Genomic DNA, 17,822 nt, shown 5'->3' with positions numbered 1-17,822 from the left:
TCTTTAACTGTGAGAAACAGCTGTCGATGAGCGCAACACAAGACCTACTTTTACAAATAGATATCTTCCTCTTTATCCCCCTCTCTCGGTATCCATTTGTCTTTTTTCTCTCTCCGTCTGTCCTCTGTATATTCCCATGCCTCTCTCTGTGTCTATAGTTACACCTGCTGATGGGAAGAAAGGTGAATCTCCACCTTCTTTTACTAGAAACAGCCTACTAAAATGCGTGTGTGTGTGTTTGTGTGTGTGTGTGTGTGTGTGTTGGGGAGTCGCCCTGTGGTTGCTGAGGATGCTGGGGGTTTCTCAGGGGAACAGTTGCCATGGAAACGGGCACCGGTCAGTGTTGTGTTACCACAGCAGTACCGCAGGCGGGGGAGGCGGAGGAGGGGGAGTGATGGGCCGGTGACCTCAGGGGACGAGGGAGGATAGAGGGGTGGAGGGGGGCAGAGATAGAGCGAGGTTAAAGGGTCATTGAATTTGATCTGTGTGCTGCACAGCAGGACTGGAACAGGGAGTAAGATGACTCCTGCTGGTCCTGGAATATCACGGGGAAAGTCGGGGAATGTGTTGAATCCTCTGGAGGAGGCCTTTGGATCTGAAGCTGGTCTCGGGTCTGTCCGTTGTTAAACACCAAGTGTGTAATTTTTCCACACGTTGTGAATCAGAGTCCAACCTTCTTCCCTCCTGTTAAACAGGGTGTGTTGGACCTGGTTCAATTTTAATGTGCAACAGCAGCAGTAAATGTTCCGTTTGCCTCAGCAGTAGCTCGACACTGCTCAGATACAGCTCCGATATGTAGGTTAAAGTCGCTACAGCACCTGAACTGTACTGGTGAAATGCAAAGATGTCACTGTAAGTAATGAACCACCGTCAGTCTTTTACATCTCCTATGTGAAGCTGAAGCATGCTCAGATCAAACACAAATCTGTGTTCCTGCCCGCTTTTTAGAATTATCTATCTCTAGTGTTTCTTTGGTTCATGGCAGGCTGAGAGAAAAGGGTGTTTTCAAATGAACACGGATAATAGTCTGAATGTAAACACATGGTCAGAGTACGACCTTAATCAAATCTTGAGCGCAGTTCAGACCAAAGATTCGCAACAAGATGAAACCGTTTTAGAACCTTACAGTGGTATTAACCGACCGCCTGAGCATGACTCAAGCCGGCTGATGGTGTCACCCACAACTCCGCTGGTCAAATTCCCAGCGGATGGTTTCAGAACGTGAAGCACGTCACCTGTTTCAACAGCCAGTAAGCTTGTGGTAAAGTCTGCTGGTCAAGTCAAAGTGACCTCAGACAGCAGCTCTTTTTAGATAGGAATTGTGCAAATTTGCAGGAAAGCCCAATCAGTCTTTTTTCAGCATTGAGGAGTGCAGCAAAATGCCCCAATCAGTCTTTTTTCAGCATTGAGGAGTGCAGCAAAATGCCACCTACCTACTTTTGTTTATACAGAATGCGCCTTTTTCGGGGCAATGGGGGGCGTGAGCAAGTAACAAACCGTGCAGCTCAGCGTGTGACGTAAACAGTGACGTGGGAGGGAAGCCGCGGCTGGTCAGTCCTTCGGCGATTCTCTCATAAGTCGGCCCGTTCTTCACCGTCCCCATCATCTGACGGTTAATGGCCTATTCGTTTGCGAGGACAAGGAGGGCGCGCAATTCCTTGTCTCCCCAGTTGCTCATCTTTACAGTGTCTGTCAGTCTGTGTTTCCCTCTTGCTACTAGCTGCTCGCTAATTCCTGCTATCAGCTGTTTCCTGTTTATCCACCGCCAGTGGGTCGCACGTGCGGCGTCATCAACAGCTCCTCCCACATGTCATCAACAGCTCCTCCTGTTGCAGAAGGCCGCCTTGGTCTGTTTAAACTAAAAGGGTTCTGCCAATATGTCTACCCTACGAGGCGGAAAATTGGGCACCTTGGATCAACTCACTAATCCGGCTCTGTGTGTCTAAACGCTCGCAGCTTGCCGGCAAAACGGCCCAACATTTGCAGAAAATCTGGCAGTGTAAAAGGGGCTAATGTGTTTGCTTGCTGTGGCGGGTGCTCCGTCCCCACCGAGCCTTCTGTCTCTGTCTTTATGTGTGTCGGACAGTGGGTCGCTGTATGTGCTTGCGTCTGTCTGACTCAATGCAATATCTCAAGAATACCTTTCAGGAATTTCTTCAAATTTGGCACAAACGTCCACTTGGACTCAAGAATGAACTGATGAGATGTGGTTGTCAAAGGTCAAACATTGAGATCACTGTGACCTTGCATCCTCATTCTCATATAGGTGATATCTCAGCAAGGGCTTGAGGGGATTTCTTAAAATTTGGCACAAACGTCCATGTGGACTTGATGATGTGATTAAATTTTGGTGTTTAAACTTCAAGGTCACTGTGACCTTGCATCCATCTCATTCTTGTGCATGCAATATCTTAAGAACACCTTGAGGGTATTTCTTCAAATTTGGCACAAACATCCACTTGGACAAAACATATTTTTGGCCATAACTTGAGAATTCATACACTTAATAAGACAAAACTTCGCACAGATGTCTAACAGGATAAAATAATAAAGTGGTGACATTTTATATCCAAAAGGCCAAAGGTCAGCTTCACTGTGACATCATAATGTTCTGCATAAAACACTTTTCTGGTCATTCAGCATCATATCTCAGGAACAGAACAGTAGGGCAGAAACCAGCATCAGACGGCTGGAGGAAGATGGAGACAAATGAAAATATTAGCAGAGATGAGATGACGGTAAAACGTGTTTCAGATTAGAAAACTGACACCTGTAAGTGTTAAATAAAGACATTATTACCATCATCACCATCATATACTGACATTGTACTGTACATCCATCACACACTGAGTCTGTTGGCCTACACGTAAGATGATCAGTGTAACATGAGTGGAGTGATTGGACCTTTTTCACATTGTTGACACTGCCATCAAATGGGCACTCTGTAGACCTCTTAAGCATCCATCCGCGTGTGTGTGTGTGTGTGTGTGTGTGTCTGTCTGTCTGTCTCTTAGCTCATCCTCTCCAGCAGCAGAGTGGTCGGTGTTTGAAGGAAGACACCTGTATTTATCCATTAGCTTTTAGTGCGAGGAAATGTCACCAAGTCACTGACAGACTCTCAGTGTCGCAGCATGGGGCTGACCAGACAACACACACACACACACACACACACAGTGGCTGTGACCTTTCAGTTCTCCTGGAAGCATTTAAAAGGCTTTAACACAAAGGAAACAGGGCGAGCTGCAGTTGTTAACCTGCACTCAGAGACAGAGAGAAAAACTCGCCACAGATTGCGGTAAAAACAAACACTCAAAGAAGTTGTTTGTGGTGAATTTCCAGTATTGGAATCATTGTGAATATCGTGTCCAGCAGCACTCAAAGACTCGGCTCGACGTTAACACTTGCCTGGATGAAGTAAATTCTGTTTTTGGGGAAGTGTAATGCCTCACGCAGCTGTCCAGTCGGGCAAATGAAACCCAAAAGTGATGTCTCATTTTTTTCTGGTTAAATAACGGTTAAATAAATAAATAAGTTATTGTGACAGGCCTGATGGTTAGCCTAGCTCAGCATAGAGACTGAAAGCACGTGGAAACAGCTCGCCTGGCTCTGTCCAAAGTTTTAAGATGCGCCTACCAACACCTCTAAAACTCAAAAACTAACACCCAACTTTTTTTTGGCAGCCAATTTTGGGTGTGGGCGGTTGCAGGTTTTCAAACATGGACCCATGCAGGACTTAAGGTGGTGTCTTTAAATGTGTCTGACCAAAAGTCCAAAACTCAAATATGTTGCACAAAATCCTCACATCTGACAAACTGGAACCATCAAATATTTAAATTTTTGCTTTGAATACAATGATTAAAACAATTATTTAATAATCAAAAAAGCTGTCTATGACTTTATTGATGGACCATGGATTATACAATAGCCAACAGCTGGAGCCGCGATCACATCTGGCAGCCTGTGCTAGCTCGACACGCTGCACCTAAATGCTAACAAATGATAAAACACGAGTGTTGAGCTTTAATCTCTGGGGTGGAAGACTTCAGAGCTGCAGGGGGGAGACTGGGAGCAGTGGGGGCGGGAGAAAGACTCTCTACACACACTTTACACTCTCATATTCACACACACTTGATTAAACAAAGTCCCCAGCATTGTTCAGCCTTCACACACGCATGAACACACACAGTTTTCAGGGTCAAACTGTGTGTGTGAAGCTGTGTCTTTGATCACTGAACAGCAGTCACCATTTCCTCTGTCTTTAGTTTAAGAGCTGCCTCAAACGCCCCGTCATGTGTGTGTGTGTGTGTCTTTTTAACTCATGAACCTGCTGTTGTTAAAGATCCGCCTCCTCCTCTCGTCTCCTCCTCTTCACCTTTTTCTCTGCATCTGTTTCTTCATCACCTCTCTGCCCCTCCCTCTCTTCCACTTCTCTCCCCTTTGCTCTTTTTCCTCACCTCCTCTTATCACCTCTCCTGCTCCTTCTTCTTCTCTTCCTCCTCATTACTACTTTCCAGTTTTTGTTTCTTCCCTTTTCATCTTTTCTTTACCCCCCCTCCTTTCTGTCTTTCTTTTATCCTTCCTTTCTTCTTGCTGGATGGATGGAGGTGAAGTTGAATGGCCTTATATTCACCAATATATCTACACAGTCTTCTGCATCATGTAGTTTTTTTTAGATGTATAAAACAATAAAATACAAACAAGACATATAAGAAATAAGCAATGAAAATTGAAAATAATTAGAAACATGATAAATATAGCAGACACTGAACAGACTGGAGGTCGTCCTGCTGTTTTTAAACACATAGAAAAATGAAGAATAGATATAATACGTAAGTGAATTATGTGTGTAAATGGTGAAATGGTTCCAAAGATAATTCAAGATTAAATAGTAATGCAAATGCTTAAAAGGAAACTGACCTGACAGACATTTACTCGACTATTAGGAGGCAGCCCTAGTTCCCATGGTCATGAAAACCCTGGAAAAGTCACGGAATTATTACAAGTCATTAAACGCTTTGGGGAAATCATGGAATTTTGTTGTGTGTAATGAAAATGTTACAGCAATCTTTCGCAGTTAGCCTTCTGCGTAATGTAACATCACGACAAATGTATTTTCTGTAGCTGTCGAGGTACGTAACTGTGGGACGCGCCATTGTGTGAAGTTTTCTTCACCATCACGTACGTTTCTTCATTTTCTCAGCCTGTTCACTCTCTCCCTTCCTGATGCCAGTGAGCTGAAATTATTTTTTGATAGAGTTTGAAGTTGGGCAAGAAAAAAATTGTTATGAGTCCTTGAAAAGTCATGGAAAAGTTTTGAAAATTTGTCCATGAAAATGTGCGGGAACTCTTGATTTTATACATTTTGTGATATGCTGAGTATTGCAACAATATATATTGCGATTAATTAGCTTTTTGTAAAGCTAAAAATAATGTCTCCAAAGTAAAATGTTTGTCAACATCTGTTTGATCTAATAAGATAAAGGTTTCAGTCTGTTCATCTCACTTCTGTCACTTTACTTGCAGCGAAATGTAAAAATAGAAATTGATTATATAATTGTAGTAGGCTACCTAAAGTTTGATTTGTATTTGTAATATTAGTGATTTGTATGATAAAAATATTGACAGTTGGCACTGTGTGACGATACGATATTGCAAAAAGAAACAAAAAAACATTTTCCCATCCCTACTATCTAGTGGACACTTGTGTGAAAATGATACTGAATTCATCAGCTTCCTCTCCGAAACTGGTGAAATGGTTGCACCTAATGTTAAATGTCTTAAGACATGAGGACTGTACTTGTTAACAGAGCATTTTCTGTTGTCTTAAGACGTCACGTCACACGTAACATCAGGACGAACAAATTTGACTTACTAATATGAACATAAAAATAGACCTAGAGCAAATGTTGCAAATGATGCGTATACTCCAGCATGGCTAAGCATCTTATTTGTCATTTTAATTGGAGCAAAATAGTGGACTGAAAGTGTATCTGCTTTTATTATTCTATTAAGCTGTCAATAGTTTAGTTTGTATTTGGAGTATTAACAATTTATATGATTTAAAAAATCATACTTGGTGTCCACGTGTTAAAACAGTATTTCCAGGCTAAATATTGTGATATAGCGCTGTGTCGTTTTTTCCCTCCAACCCTGAATCAAAATGTTCCACTGTTCCAAATGTTTTTAATAGTTTATAAAATGAACCTTGCAAAAAACAAACAATTGGTCAGAATAAAAACGAAATAGGAGCTGAGAAAGATGACAGGCCTCTGTGATTTAAAGAACAGGAAGTGCAGGTTTTTAACAGAGGAGGAAAGAGAGCAACAGACAGAGGAGAGGAGGACGGGATCCTGGAGGTTAACAAGGCATGCTGGGAGCTATGTGTCATGGCTGACATGACAAGCTTGACCTTGGAGCAGGGCAGAACGCCTCCTTCTCCTCCCCCCCCTTGTCATCCACCCCTCCTCCACCTCCCTCAGCTCCTGCATCTCTCCCTTTCTCATTCCCTCGGCCGGGACAGCTGAGTTATAGGGTGTGTGTGTGTGTGTGTGTGTGTGTGTGTGTGTGTGTAAAAGATAAGACAACATACGCAGAGCAGAATTAGCCAGATCTACTCAGCAGTTTATTCGAGACACAGTTTCGTAACTGTAGAAAGTTCTTACAGTGACATCATTTCCTCTGTGCAAAGTAATCCATCAGCCATGTGCAGAATATCGGAGCGCGCTGCACCTCATGATTTACATCAGGTGTCACTGCAGGAGGTGGTGTGTCCTTTATGTAGTGAGGCGGACTGTGAGGTGTGGAGGTCAGGGTGGCGGGTGTGTGATTGTGTAGCTCGCCTGACTCTAAAGCTGGAAGCCTGACTTTGGTCCTGTCACAGACCTGCAGTTAATAATGTAACTGCGATTTTTCCCTCATCTTAAAGGAACACTTCACCCCCCAAATGCCCGTTTGTATATCAGTTACTGATTGTCTCTGTCAGAAGCATTCTCGCCTGCTGGAAATATTCAGTTTGACTCAGCTCATGTGACTGAAACTGAACTGAGAAACAGAGGGAGCTCAGTTGTATGCAGAAACATCAGTCCGTCTTTTCGTCCAATCACAGCGAAGCATCAGTTATGTTTTAATTAAGTTCAATTAACTTTTTATCACGTTGGAGACGGATAATCAACCACCAGGCTGTGTATTGGCCTTCTGTCAGTGTGTGTGTGTGTGCGTGTGTGTGTGATATAAAGCCGCACAGAGTCATTACGTCGAGCTGTCGGCAGCGTGTGTGAGCAGGTTAATTGGAACATGATGCACAGTGTTAACCAGGATTAATCAATGTAATTACACACAGTGTAATGACAGTGTTTTCCTGCTGCACTCACCGCGTCCTCATCAACTTCTGTGTGTTGGGTATTTTTCCAACCCAAATGATGTTGTTTCTGAAATGTTTTTTTTTTCTTGCACAGGGAATGAGGCTGTGTGTTTGTGTGTGTGCATGTGTGTAATTCATTAATTAGGCTGTTTTCTCAGAGATTAGCCCGGCCTGGGCTCCGTTACCTTTAGTCGCTTCATTCATTAGCGCAGCATCATTCATTAACCCAGCAGCTAATGAAAAGCCACTCTTAATTGGCAATGGAGAGATAAAGGCTAAATGAAAACACTAAATATAGTGTGTGTGTGTGTGTGTGTGTGTGTGTGTGTGTGTGTGTGTGTGTGTGTGTGTGTGTGTGCATTAAATCTCTAGATAAGGAGGAGGCCCAATAAACCTTTATTAGCTACTTAACCAGGACAGTTAGCCTGATGATGAGGATCAACACAGAGCTTACTAACAACATACACACACACACACACACACACACGTGTACACAATGGTGGGTGGGAGGAGTCATTGAAATACTACATAGTGTGATAGTGCTGCTTGAAATGGACCGACCACACTGCACACACGTGTGTTAGTCTGCTCGGTAACACTTTACTGGAAGGTATCTACATAAGTGTGACATGACACTGTCATAACTGTGACATGACACTGTCATGAACCTGTCATGAACATCATGTACATGTCATAAACGTTATGACTGCCGTCATTAAGGCATTCAGTTTTTGTAATGACAAGTTGACATTGTTTGGGTTGTCTTGATTATGACAACTTGACATTAGTCAAAGTGACATTACCAGAAGTTGTCTTTGTCATATGACAAGTTGACATTAAATTTGTTTGGGATGTCCTTATAATGACAACTTGACATTAACCAGGATGACATTACCAGAAGATGTCTTTGTCATAGCAACTTGACATTAGCAAAATGCACCTCTTTTATGACACGTTTATGACAAGTTGACATAATAATTAATATAATTAGATGTCCAAAGTTACAGACAGATTCTAACACTCGGTCAGATAGATGTCTGACAGGATACGACACAAACTGGCTGGTGCATTGTTTTGTTAATGTCAAGTTGCTATGACAAAGACAACTTCTGGTAATGTCATCCTGGTTAATGTCAAGTTGTCATAAGGACATCCCAAACAAATTTAATGTCAACTTGTCATGACAAAAACCGAATGACACTTAATGACAGCAGTCATAAACGTTTATGACATGCACATAATGTTTATGACAAGTTCATAACAGTGTCATGTCATAGTTATGACAGTAGCTATGTTTCCAATCAAAAGTGATTCGAATCATTGGGAAATGTGCATTAAAAGAAATACGAATCCTGTGTGTTTCCATTAAATGTACGGACTTTGGTGAAAACTATGAACTCGCGCAAGTTTTCCGCAGAACCGGAAACAAAACAAATCTTGCATTCTTCTTCTTCTACGTTTTCTGGCGGTTGGCAACCAGCTTGTAAATGCATTACCGCCTTCCCGACCCGGAGTGTGGATATCACCATGGAGAGAGGTGCGCTACGTTTAATTTAATACGCTTAATTCGTACATAACTGTTTCCATCCCCCGTTTTGCGAATCAACATTTTTTCGAATCAACCAAAACCCGGCTAAAGCGAGCGTATTTTAGTTTGTGCGAATCAGGGGATTTTAAATCGAATTTTGGCGTTTCCATCATAATTTTCCGATGCGATACTTCTAGATGTGCATCTAAACAGGCTGATGGAAACATGGCTACTGTCATGTCACCCTTATGTAGATACCTTCAAGTAAAGTGTTAACATCTGCTCTTTGTTTTTTTCCATGAACACATGTGACGGAGTATTTCAGATCAGGCTGGTGGTCTGTTTCCACTGTTTATTTATTAAGTTATTCAAAAAGCTGTTTGATTCCACATCACACCTCTGTCTCAGAGGTACATACATACACATGCCCACATTGCTCTGGTCTTCCCTCTGTCTCATGTGACAGTACAGGCTGATATTTAATATAAATTAAAATGTCTCTCTTTCTCCTCAGCTGGATCGACCACTGAGCCCTCCCCTCCAGCTCCGCCTCCTCCCGAGGCTCAGCCAATAGAAGCAAAGGTTCCTGAGGAGGAAATGGACGTCACGGATGATGACATCACAGCAGGTAGGGACATGAAATATGACGTATAAAAAAGGCTCATTTAAGTGCTGTATTTTGTGTTAAGATGTAGCAGGTGTGACATGTTGCATGTTGAAGCTAGAGCTGGGCGACATGGACCAAAAATCATATCTCGGTATTTTCAGGCTGAATGGCAATATTTCAATATTCTCTACGAAATGGGCCACATGTTTAGTTGCGAGTCAAAGCCTAAAAAGTCTAAAGCAACTTACTGACAGACTCACTGTGAAGTGTTTGAGGGTGTTTGAGGTATAAAATGAAGGGTGTGTTTTCCCCAGTGACCTGTGGAGCCTCATCTGGTTTCATAGAGAAACATTAAAAGGTCATTTATCATTTATGTGCCTCTGAATTTAGGAGTTTTGCTCTGGTGACTCTGAGCGTAGGTTAATCATGGTGTCTATGTGAGTGTGTGTTTTAATCAGTGCCACACAGCCCATGTGTAATGCCAGTGTACTGTGACCTGCATGGTGTTAAAAGCAGTTTGGTGTTTAGTGTGCGCACATGCTTCCTCTCTCACACACTCACACACGATAAGGTGAGAAGCATTTCTCCCCAGGAAACGACTCACACCTGCAGCACAGGTAGAAAACACACACACACGCACACACACACACTTTTCCAGTCCATTTATCTTTTGACACATTTCCCTGAAAGTTTAACTGTGACAGACACAGACAGGTAGATCCTCTCCGGTGACTACACTCACACAAACCTTATTTAAGCAGCAATTTCTATATATCAGTGATCACAATATGATAGTGGCATCATTAATGTATAAAGATCTGTATGAAGAAGGCTTTTGTTTCCTTATCATACCCGTAAACGTTGCCTCTCTACATCTTCCTGATCAACATCATCTCTTTTACTCTAATAGATTCAAAAACCACAGAAAAATAAATCAGAATTAACTCCTGTGTCCAAAGGGAAATTTATATTCTGGAACAAAACCCTGCAGAAAACAGCTCCAACACTGTCTCACCATCCCTTCACCCTCTCTCCTCCCTCCTCCCTCCATCCTTCTCTCAGACCAGTCAATATCGCAGATGTGTCTGACAATTTATCATTTCTCACAGCTCATTTTTCTCCTATTGACAGCAGTGTTTTTTCATTCAGTCTCTGCAGTATTAAATCTGTTAGCAGACGCCTCAAACAGAGAGCAGAGTCTGAGTCTTCTCTGCCGAGGAGGAAAAAACTCATCAAGTTTTCAAACTTTTCTGCTCTCGCTCTTTGTTTCGTTTTCTTTCTCCTCCATCCTTACTTCCTCTGTCGAGTCTGTGAAAATCAGGAATGAGGATGTACTGTTTTGGGAAATGTATTTGTGTTCTGGGTAACAGAAACAGCTGCACATGTGTAGTTTGTAATATTATTAAAGGTCTACCCTTAAAGGTTATGCATCATTTCTGCAATAGCCTTTCAATGTAGAAAACAACAGGATGGCTGCGTGCATTGTGGCAGCAGGTCCAAGCTCTTCTTTTGTTATATTGCTACATGTGCCGTGTATTTGTAGGGATCTGCAATTTCACTGTCATCAAATAATGACAAATAAAGCTCTATCTACATTCAGTAATACCTCTATATATAGTAGTTTTATTGGTAGTGGCGGGGTCCGCCATTCGACGCTGGATTCAGATAGCTGCCTAAGTCCTGTGAATGGGTGTTTTAAGTGGTTATCAGCCTCATAGATAAGGGTTATCAAGGCAAGCTACAGCGTCTAGGTTGAGGACGCTGTTATTAGCCCATTAAATGACCACTGCTCATCAGGAGCAGTTTTGTTTCGTTAAGTTTGGGCGCCAAAACTATGTGGTTAGGCTTAGAAAAAACATCATGGTTGGGGTTAAAATAAGTATGTTTGTTTTGTGACATGACATATAATAATGTAAGGCAACATGACAGACTTCCGTCCGTCAGTTAAATTAAGTCAGTGCTGACTTTGGGTTTCACACGGGACACAAACAGAGATCTCCTGGGTGAAAGTCCTGTGTTTTTTACAAAGTTTCTTACTGCCAAAGATACTTTATAACAAAAGATAACACATTACAAGCAATGCCAATGGTATGAAATAGCATATACTACTGGTATCCATGGGTGTGGTCTTCTCTACAGCTTATCTCCCCACCTCGTGTTGATGGATGAAATCAGATTCAAAACAGTACAACACAATATACAGCACAAATTTAACGTTTGCTCCTTATATTAATGCTTGTTTTTATCTGCTAGCTTAACGTTTTTGATATCAAACCAGTACAAGATCCTATCAGCTCTCTTCTCTCCCTCTGAAATAAGTTGAATAATAATTATTTAATTAATAATTATTTTGACGTTTGATTCACCGTTTCATGTATAAGTGTTATTTGATATCTATTTATGTGGTTGGCAAGGGACATCAGCAACACTGCAGTGAAACTGGATTGACAGTTCAGCACCAACGGAGAGAAGAGATTCTGTGTTGCCAGATCTTGCGAGGGTGATGCTGAGACAGAAACGTATTTTAAACAAAGTTTATCTTCACCTGATTCGTCTCTGAAAAACGCCATTTCAGTGTAAAAACATTCAGAAGATATGTGTCTTGTGAAAGCTGTATCTGGTATTTACTCTGGTGACTATCACTAAATAATTGGTTTTGGTCTGTACCAATGTTCACGCTTACCTTTTTTGGAATGAAAAGACCGCCGCTAATAGTGCCAATGGTGAAACCCACGTGACACAGATACATTAAATGACTCTTACATGGGCCGTCTTGGTTTATCAGTGGTCTCTGTTACGGTACTACGTCACCTGACTTCCTCCTTTGCTTTCTTTATAATAACTACGACCACTAGAGGTCGCTGTCTATCACAGCCTTTTAATGGGCTGGTAACGGCCTTCTGAACTTACTAGCAGGTGTTTCAGACTCCTTCTAACCCACATTTCTGAGGCTAATAATTAAGGGATAATGCCCTTTGCGGTGTCCATCATCAGTTTTTAATGGCTGACATGGAGGTGTGCAAGGAGGATGTTTACCTTCGCAAAGGTCATCAAAAAGTGATAATGGACACCTTGAAGGGCATTATCGCACTTATACCATGGTCACTTACCAAAGAAATAAACTGTAGTAATATTCTTTCATATTTTTATGCTCTTTGCAATCAAAATCTAGTTTTTCTCAAACCATAACTCGGTTTCCTTGGTAACACCTGAGGGTTTACCTGATACCTGGAACAATCATTACCGCCCAGTAAAGGCCCATTTATGCTCCCTTTACGTACGAAAATGTATATGTCCATTTCAAATGATGTTACTGTCACTGCCCACATTCTTCCATGCGTCCTTTACATTGGCATGGATGTTAACCAATATATCCACCAGGGGGCAGCCCAGCGTCAAAAGTTTATGACAACAACAAAGTCAAAAACAAACATGGCGACTGTGGAGGAGATATTGATAATGTACCTCTTGCATAAAAGACAAAAACAGAGGCAGCGTTGTAGGAGGCGGTGGTCGTTGTCTTTTCTTTAGTACTGCCGATGAGAGAAATTGAATTGTTATTTCTTCTTCGTGTCTCGCTAGAGCTACGTATCGGGTAGTGACAGCAACACTGCCCCCACGGTTTCCGGTGGTACTGCTCCGTTTGTCCCGTATCCGTAAGCTTTATGGAAACTTGCAGAAATACGGACAAAATGAACGCGGAGCACGGACAGAAGGCTCCGTTGAGCATAAATGGGCCTTAAGGCTTTTATGCAATGAAAACATTACTCACTATTCCAGTAAATAGGACGAACCTTAGGACCAACCGCTTTAGTCTGCTTGAAATCACTTAAAACTGAATATCAAGTCATTTGAAGACTTCATTTTGGGCTCTGGGGACTTGTTATGGACTATTTTCACTGTTTTCATACAGTATAGATATTTGAAATAATGATAGTCAACTAAAATATCAGACCTTTTTGAGACAGAAGGAGGAGCTCAGTCACAGGATGGTTTCAGATTATTTTCAAATCCATCATGATGCAACACTCATACACCATTCAGTGTGTGTGTTGAGGAGGTAGAGAGGACAGGAGATATGTGGAAAATATAGGAAAACAGACAAGAGGGCAGGAAATGCACAAGAAGGATAACATAGGGAAGGCGAGGAGAAGAGGAAAGGTGGAAGGAAAGGGGGAGAGGAGAGGAAACAAAAAAGGAGGAGATGAAGAGGAGACAAAGGAAAAAAAGACAGAGATGTCGACAGCCACAGAATCACTTGGCTGCAGGCTGTTACCACGGCAATAGACTCATCACCTCAGTCTACTGTCTCCCCTGTCTCACACACACACACACATGCACAATTTAGGATGTGCAAGTGACAACAGTTGTTGCTTGGTGCCACAGCTGCAAAAGATCCCAGACCAGAGCTCGCACACACACACACACACACACACACACACAAGCAAACCTAAACCCGTGTATGTGTGTGTGTGTGTGTGTGTGTGTGTGTGTGTTGTAATTATGTCCCTAGCAGTGTCAGGGGATGTCATTAGGATCCACAGCACCCTCCTCCTTACCCCCCTCCATCCCTCTCACTTTCTCTCACACACCATACGCACACACACACACACACACACACACACACACACATACACACACACACTTCAGTTTAGTTCATTAAATCTCTGTCGGCATTTGGCAAAACATTTTGCCAACACATCTAATAAAGCAGAGTCAGTAAAGCACACAGTGAATACATGAATACACTGATGATGCTCGGAGTGTTTCACAGTGACACTCAGACAGTTCTGTGTGTTATAGTTGATTCATGATGAGTACGAGTGTAGCAGCAGAATAATTCCAGGGTTTAGTGTATTTTCTGTAAGAGAAAATTAACAGAAAAATATTTTTGTCATTTAAAGACAAATAAACATTACTGGGTGCATCAATTAATTCTAAATTATTCCCAAGTTTCATACAGTAAAGTAGCTCTCTGTGGCTCTGGAGGTCAAACTGTTGATGGTGAGAGCAACTGCTGGGGCAGTGGATATTTCCTGGATGACTACAGCTTGTCCTTGTTTATGCTGGGCAATGGATAATTCCTGGATGATTTAGGTTTGTGCTCTTCGTAAAGGGGACAGCAGACTGACTGTTACAGTCCAACACATTCTCACTCTCGACTAGTCAAGTACTTATGCTCGGTCAGTAGCCCTACACATCAAACTGTAACACTCTAGGCACCCTTCCAGCGTCAGTTGAACGAGTGTCAATTAACCAGGGTGTGTACAGGTCCTTAACAAGTCTAAAAATGTCTTAAGTTTTCATAGTATAAGGCCTTAAAAAGTCTTAAAGTGTCTTAAATTCAATTTCAAGCTTAAAAAGTCCTTAATCGTTTTAAATTAAGTGTTCTTGATGTAAGGCCTTAAAAAGTTTTGAATGTCGGGGCATCGGTAGCGTAGTGGATAGTGCCGGCGCCCCATGTACAGAGGCGATGCCTCGCTGCAGCAGTCGCAGGTTCAACTCCGGCCTGGAACCATTTGCTGCATGTCACCCCCCGCTCTCTCTCTCACCCCATTTCACTCTCCTGTTCATTAAAGGCAAAAGCCTGAAAAAATTATCTTAAAAAAAAAAAAAAAAAAANGAGGCGATGCCTCGCTGCAGCAGTCGCAGGTTCAACTCCGGCCTGGAACCATTTGCTGCATGTCACCCCCCGCTCTCTCTCTCACCCCATTCCACTCTGTCCTGTTCATTAAAGTCAAAAGCCTGAAAAAATTATCTTAAAAAAAAAAAAAAAAAAAAAGTCTTAAATGTCTTAAATTAAATTTTCTTAATATAAAACCTTAAAAAGTCTTGAAGTGTCTTAAATTAAGTTTTCTTATAGAAGGTCTTAAAAAGTCTTAAAGTGTCTTAAATTTAATTGTCTTGATATAAGGCCTTAAAAAGTCTTGAAGTATCTTAAATTAAGTTTTCTTAATAGAAGGTCTTAAAAAAGTCTTAGTGTCTTAAATTTAATTGTCTTGATATAAGGCCTTTAAAAGTCTTAAAGTGTCTTGAATGATCTTTTTTTAATATAAGGCTTTAAAAAGTCTTAAATGTCTTAAATTAAGTTATCTCAAGATAAAACCTTAAAAAGTCTTGAAGTGTCTTAAATTAAATTTTCTTGATGTAAGGCCTTAAAAAGTATTTGTTTTAAATTAAGTTTTCTAACTGTAAAGCCTTAAAAAGTCATAAAGTCTCTTAAATAAAATGTTCTTAATATAAGGCCTTAAAAAGTCTTGAAGTGTCTTAAATTAAGTTTTCTTAATATAAGGTCTTAAAAAGTCTTAACTTTAGCTTGGTTATATCTGTAGACACCCTGATTCATGCTCGTTACATGTGTCTTTTCAAAATAAAGTTCCGTCTTCACAGGAAATTCTCTCATTTCCACTCGTTAAATACAAGTATAAAACAACATTTAGGCAACAAAAGCACATGGTTTGGGTTTGAAAAAACCCATCATGGTTTGGATTAAAATAAATATGCTTGTTACTGACGTAATGTAGCGTCATGTGACACATGTCACTAGCATAGTATGCTACACATAATAGCACACTATGTTGTTGCTGTTGACTTGACTGTCTTTTGGTTTCACAGGCGACATGAACAGCGGTCTCCTAGGTGAAAGTCTTGAGTTTGTTTGACCCATCTACCTCCTCTAGACTCTGTAAAGCCTGAAAGCAGAGCCAAGAGGAGGTGCAGACGTCTAGTTTTCTCTCAGTACACTTCAATTACAACATGCTCAGAGTTTATTATGGGATTTTTGTCCAGTGACACAATTAAACCTCACCTTCCTCAGCTTTAAAAGCTGATCATATCCATGTGGCCCAGTCATGTGGTTCTACACTAGAGGGAAGAAGAGCGTATCTCATCTCTGCCTCTGATAGAGGGGGTGACCTCAGGGAGGTCAAAGGTCCCTGCTGGACACAGCTCCATCACCCCCTCCCCCCTCACGTTCTCTGTGCTGCCAGGCGTTTTGTCTCCTTCAGGATTCAGAGCCCCGCGGACACAATCAGCTGATTCCTCCCAGCCAACAACATGCAGGATTAAACTATGGATAGATACCTGTGATAGTATAATTCAGCAGTATTATTTCCTGTTTGACATCAGTTCCTCGTCTTATTATTTGGGAGAAAGGACGGAAAGTTGTACCCTTGTGAGGGGTCCATAGATAGAGGTCAGAGGTCAAAGGTCAGGCTGACCCTCACCTCACAGTGTCATTAGCTCGGCTGTGATTCGGTTAGCTGAAACGCTAGCCTCCCCTGCTAATCTAATATGAGAGCGTGGAGGTCGTTTGGGTCAGATCACATTTCTCCTCAGAACAGATTGAACTTATGGAGAGATAAATGGTCCGAGCTGCGACTGTGAACGCTCTGATTGGTTCTGATGATTGTGTCTCTTCTGTTTTACACGGCAAGGGACCCAGCTGGTGTATGAGAATATTATTATATTACAGACAGACGACTGAAGTTATTGTCCAAATGTTATTAATGTACAGGAATGTATTTGTGGTGGCTCCGTACAGAAGCTGCAATATGTTAGATATTAGTACAGGACAGTGTATTATGGTATAATGCAGTGTACTGTGGTGCCGTGCTTTGAAGCTCTAAAACTTTGAGCACAGTTACCCCTGAAACAGGAGTCAAAGAATAATATGAGTGAGGAAACATTTCAGGTGTACTACTTCACAACCTGCAACACCCTGTGATTTGCAGCATATTTTTTCAAATGCTGACACAGTTTTTAAAACAGAATGATGGCAAATTTCTTGCATTGTTCAGTAATTGAAATATACGGAAAAACTCGTTTTAGTCTCATTACCAAACAGACACAAAGGGGCGGCTTCAGAATTGTTTGTTTTTTTGTAATTATTTGAATTACTTCTGCCAAGGACGTAATGTTTTCAGTGCCGTTAGTGAGTCTGTTTGTTTGTCAGCAAGTTAACAGATAAACTGCTTGTCCGATTTTCACGAAACTTGGTGGAATGGTGTCGCATCATGAGCCATGACAGAACCCATTAAATTTTGAGTGGATCTGAATCTCAGGGCGGATGCATGAATTATCATTCACTTTTGCTAAAATTGCAATATATGCGTGCAACTTTTACCTCGGACGTCATTAGCAAACATGGAGGTGGCTGAGCTGAAATAGCAGTAAATGAGTTGGGATGTTAGATACTCAGTAAATAACTTTAAAGCCCAGTTCAGACCAAAGATTCGTGATGAGAAAAAAAACGTTTAAGAACATTGCAGAGAAAAGTTGCAGCGGTGTGAACTGGCCGGTCTGAGCTCGACTCAAGCCTGCTGATG

General features: G+C 41.6%; 1 protein-coding gene across 2 annotated transcripts in view; it reads left to right on the top strand.

Annotated features, from left to right (window-relative positions):
• The window catches only part of LOC126395574 (WD repeat-containing protein 7), a 142,566-nt gene that overhangs the window by 63,302 nt on the left and 61,442 nt on the right, over window positions 1-17,822 (top strand). For both annotated transcript variants that reach the window (XM_050053147.1, XM_050053146.1), the window contains one exon: window positions 9,403-9,516. In XM_050053147.1, coding sequence (XP_049909104.1) covers window positions 9,403-9,516 — 114 coding nt within the window. The remainder of the gene's footprint in view (window positions 1-9,402; window positions 9,517-17,822) is intronic.

Source organism: Epinephelus moara, chromosome 9 (genome assembly GCF_006386435.1).
Source record: "Epinephelus moara isolate mb chromosome 9, YSFRI_EMoa_1.0, whole genome shotgun sequence".
In the NCBI taxonomy this organism is placed as follows: Eukaryota; Metazoa; Chordata; class Actinopteri; order Perciformes; family Serranidae; genus Epinephelus; species Epinephelus moara.
This window is presented reverse-complemented; position numbering and strand designations above follow the sequence as displayed.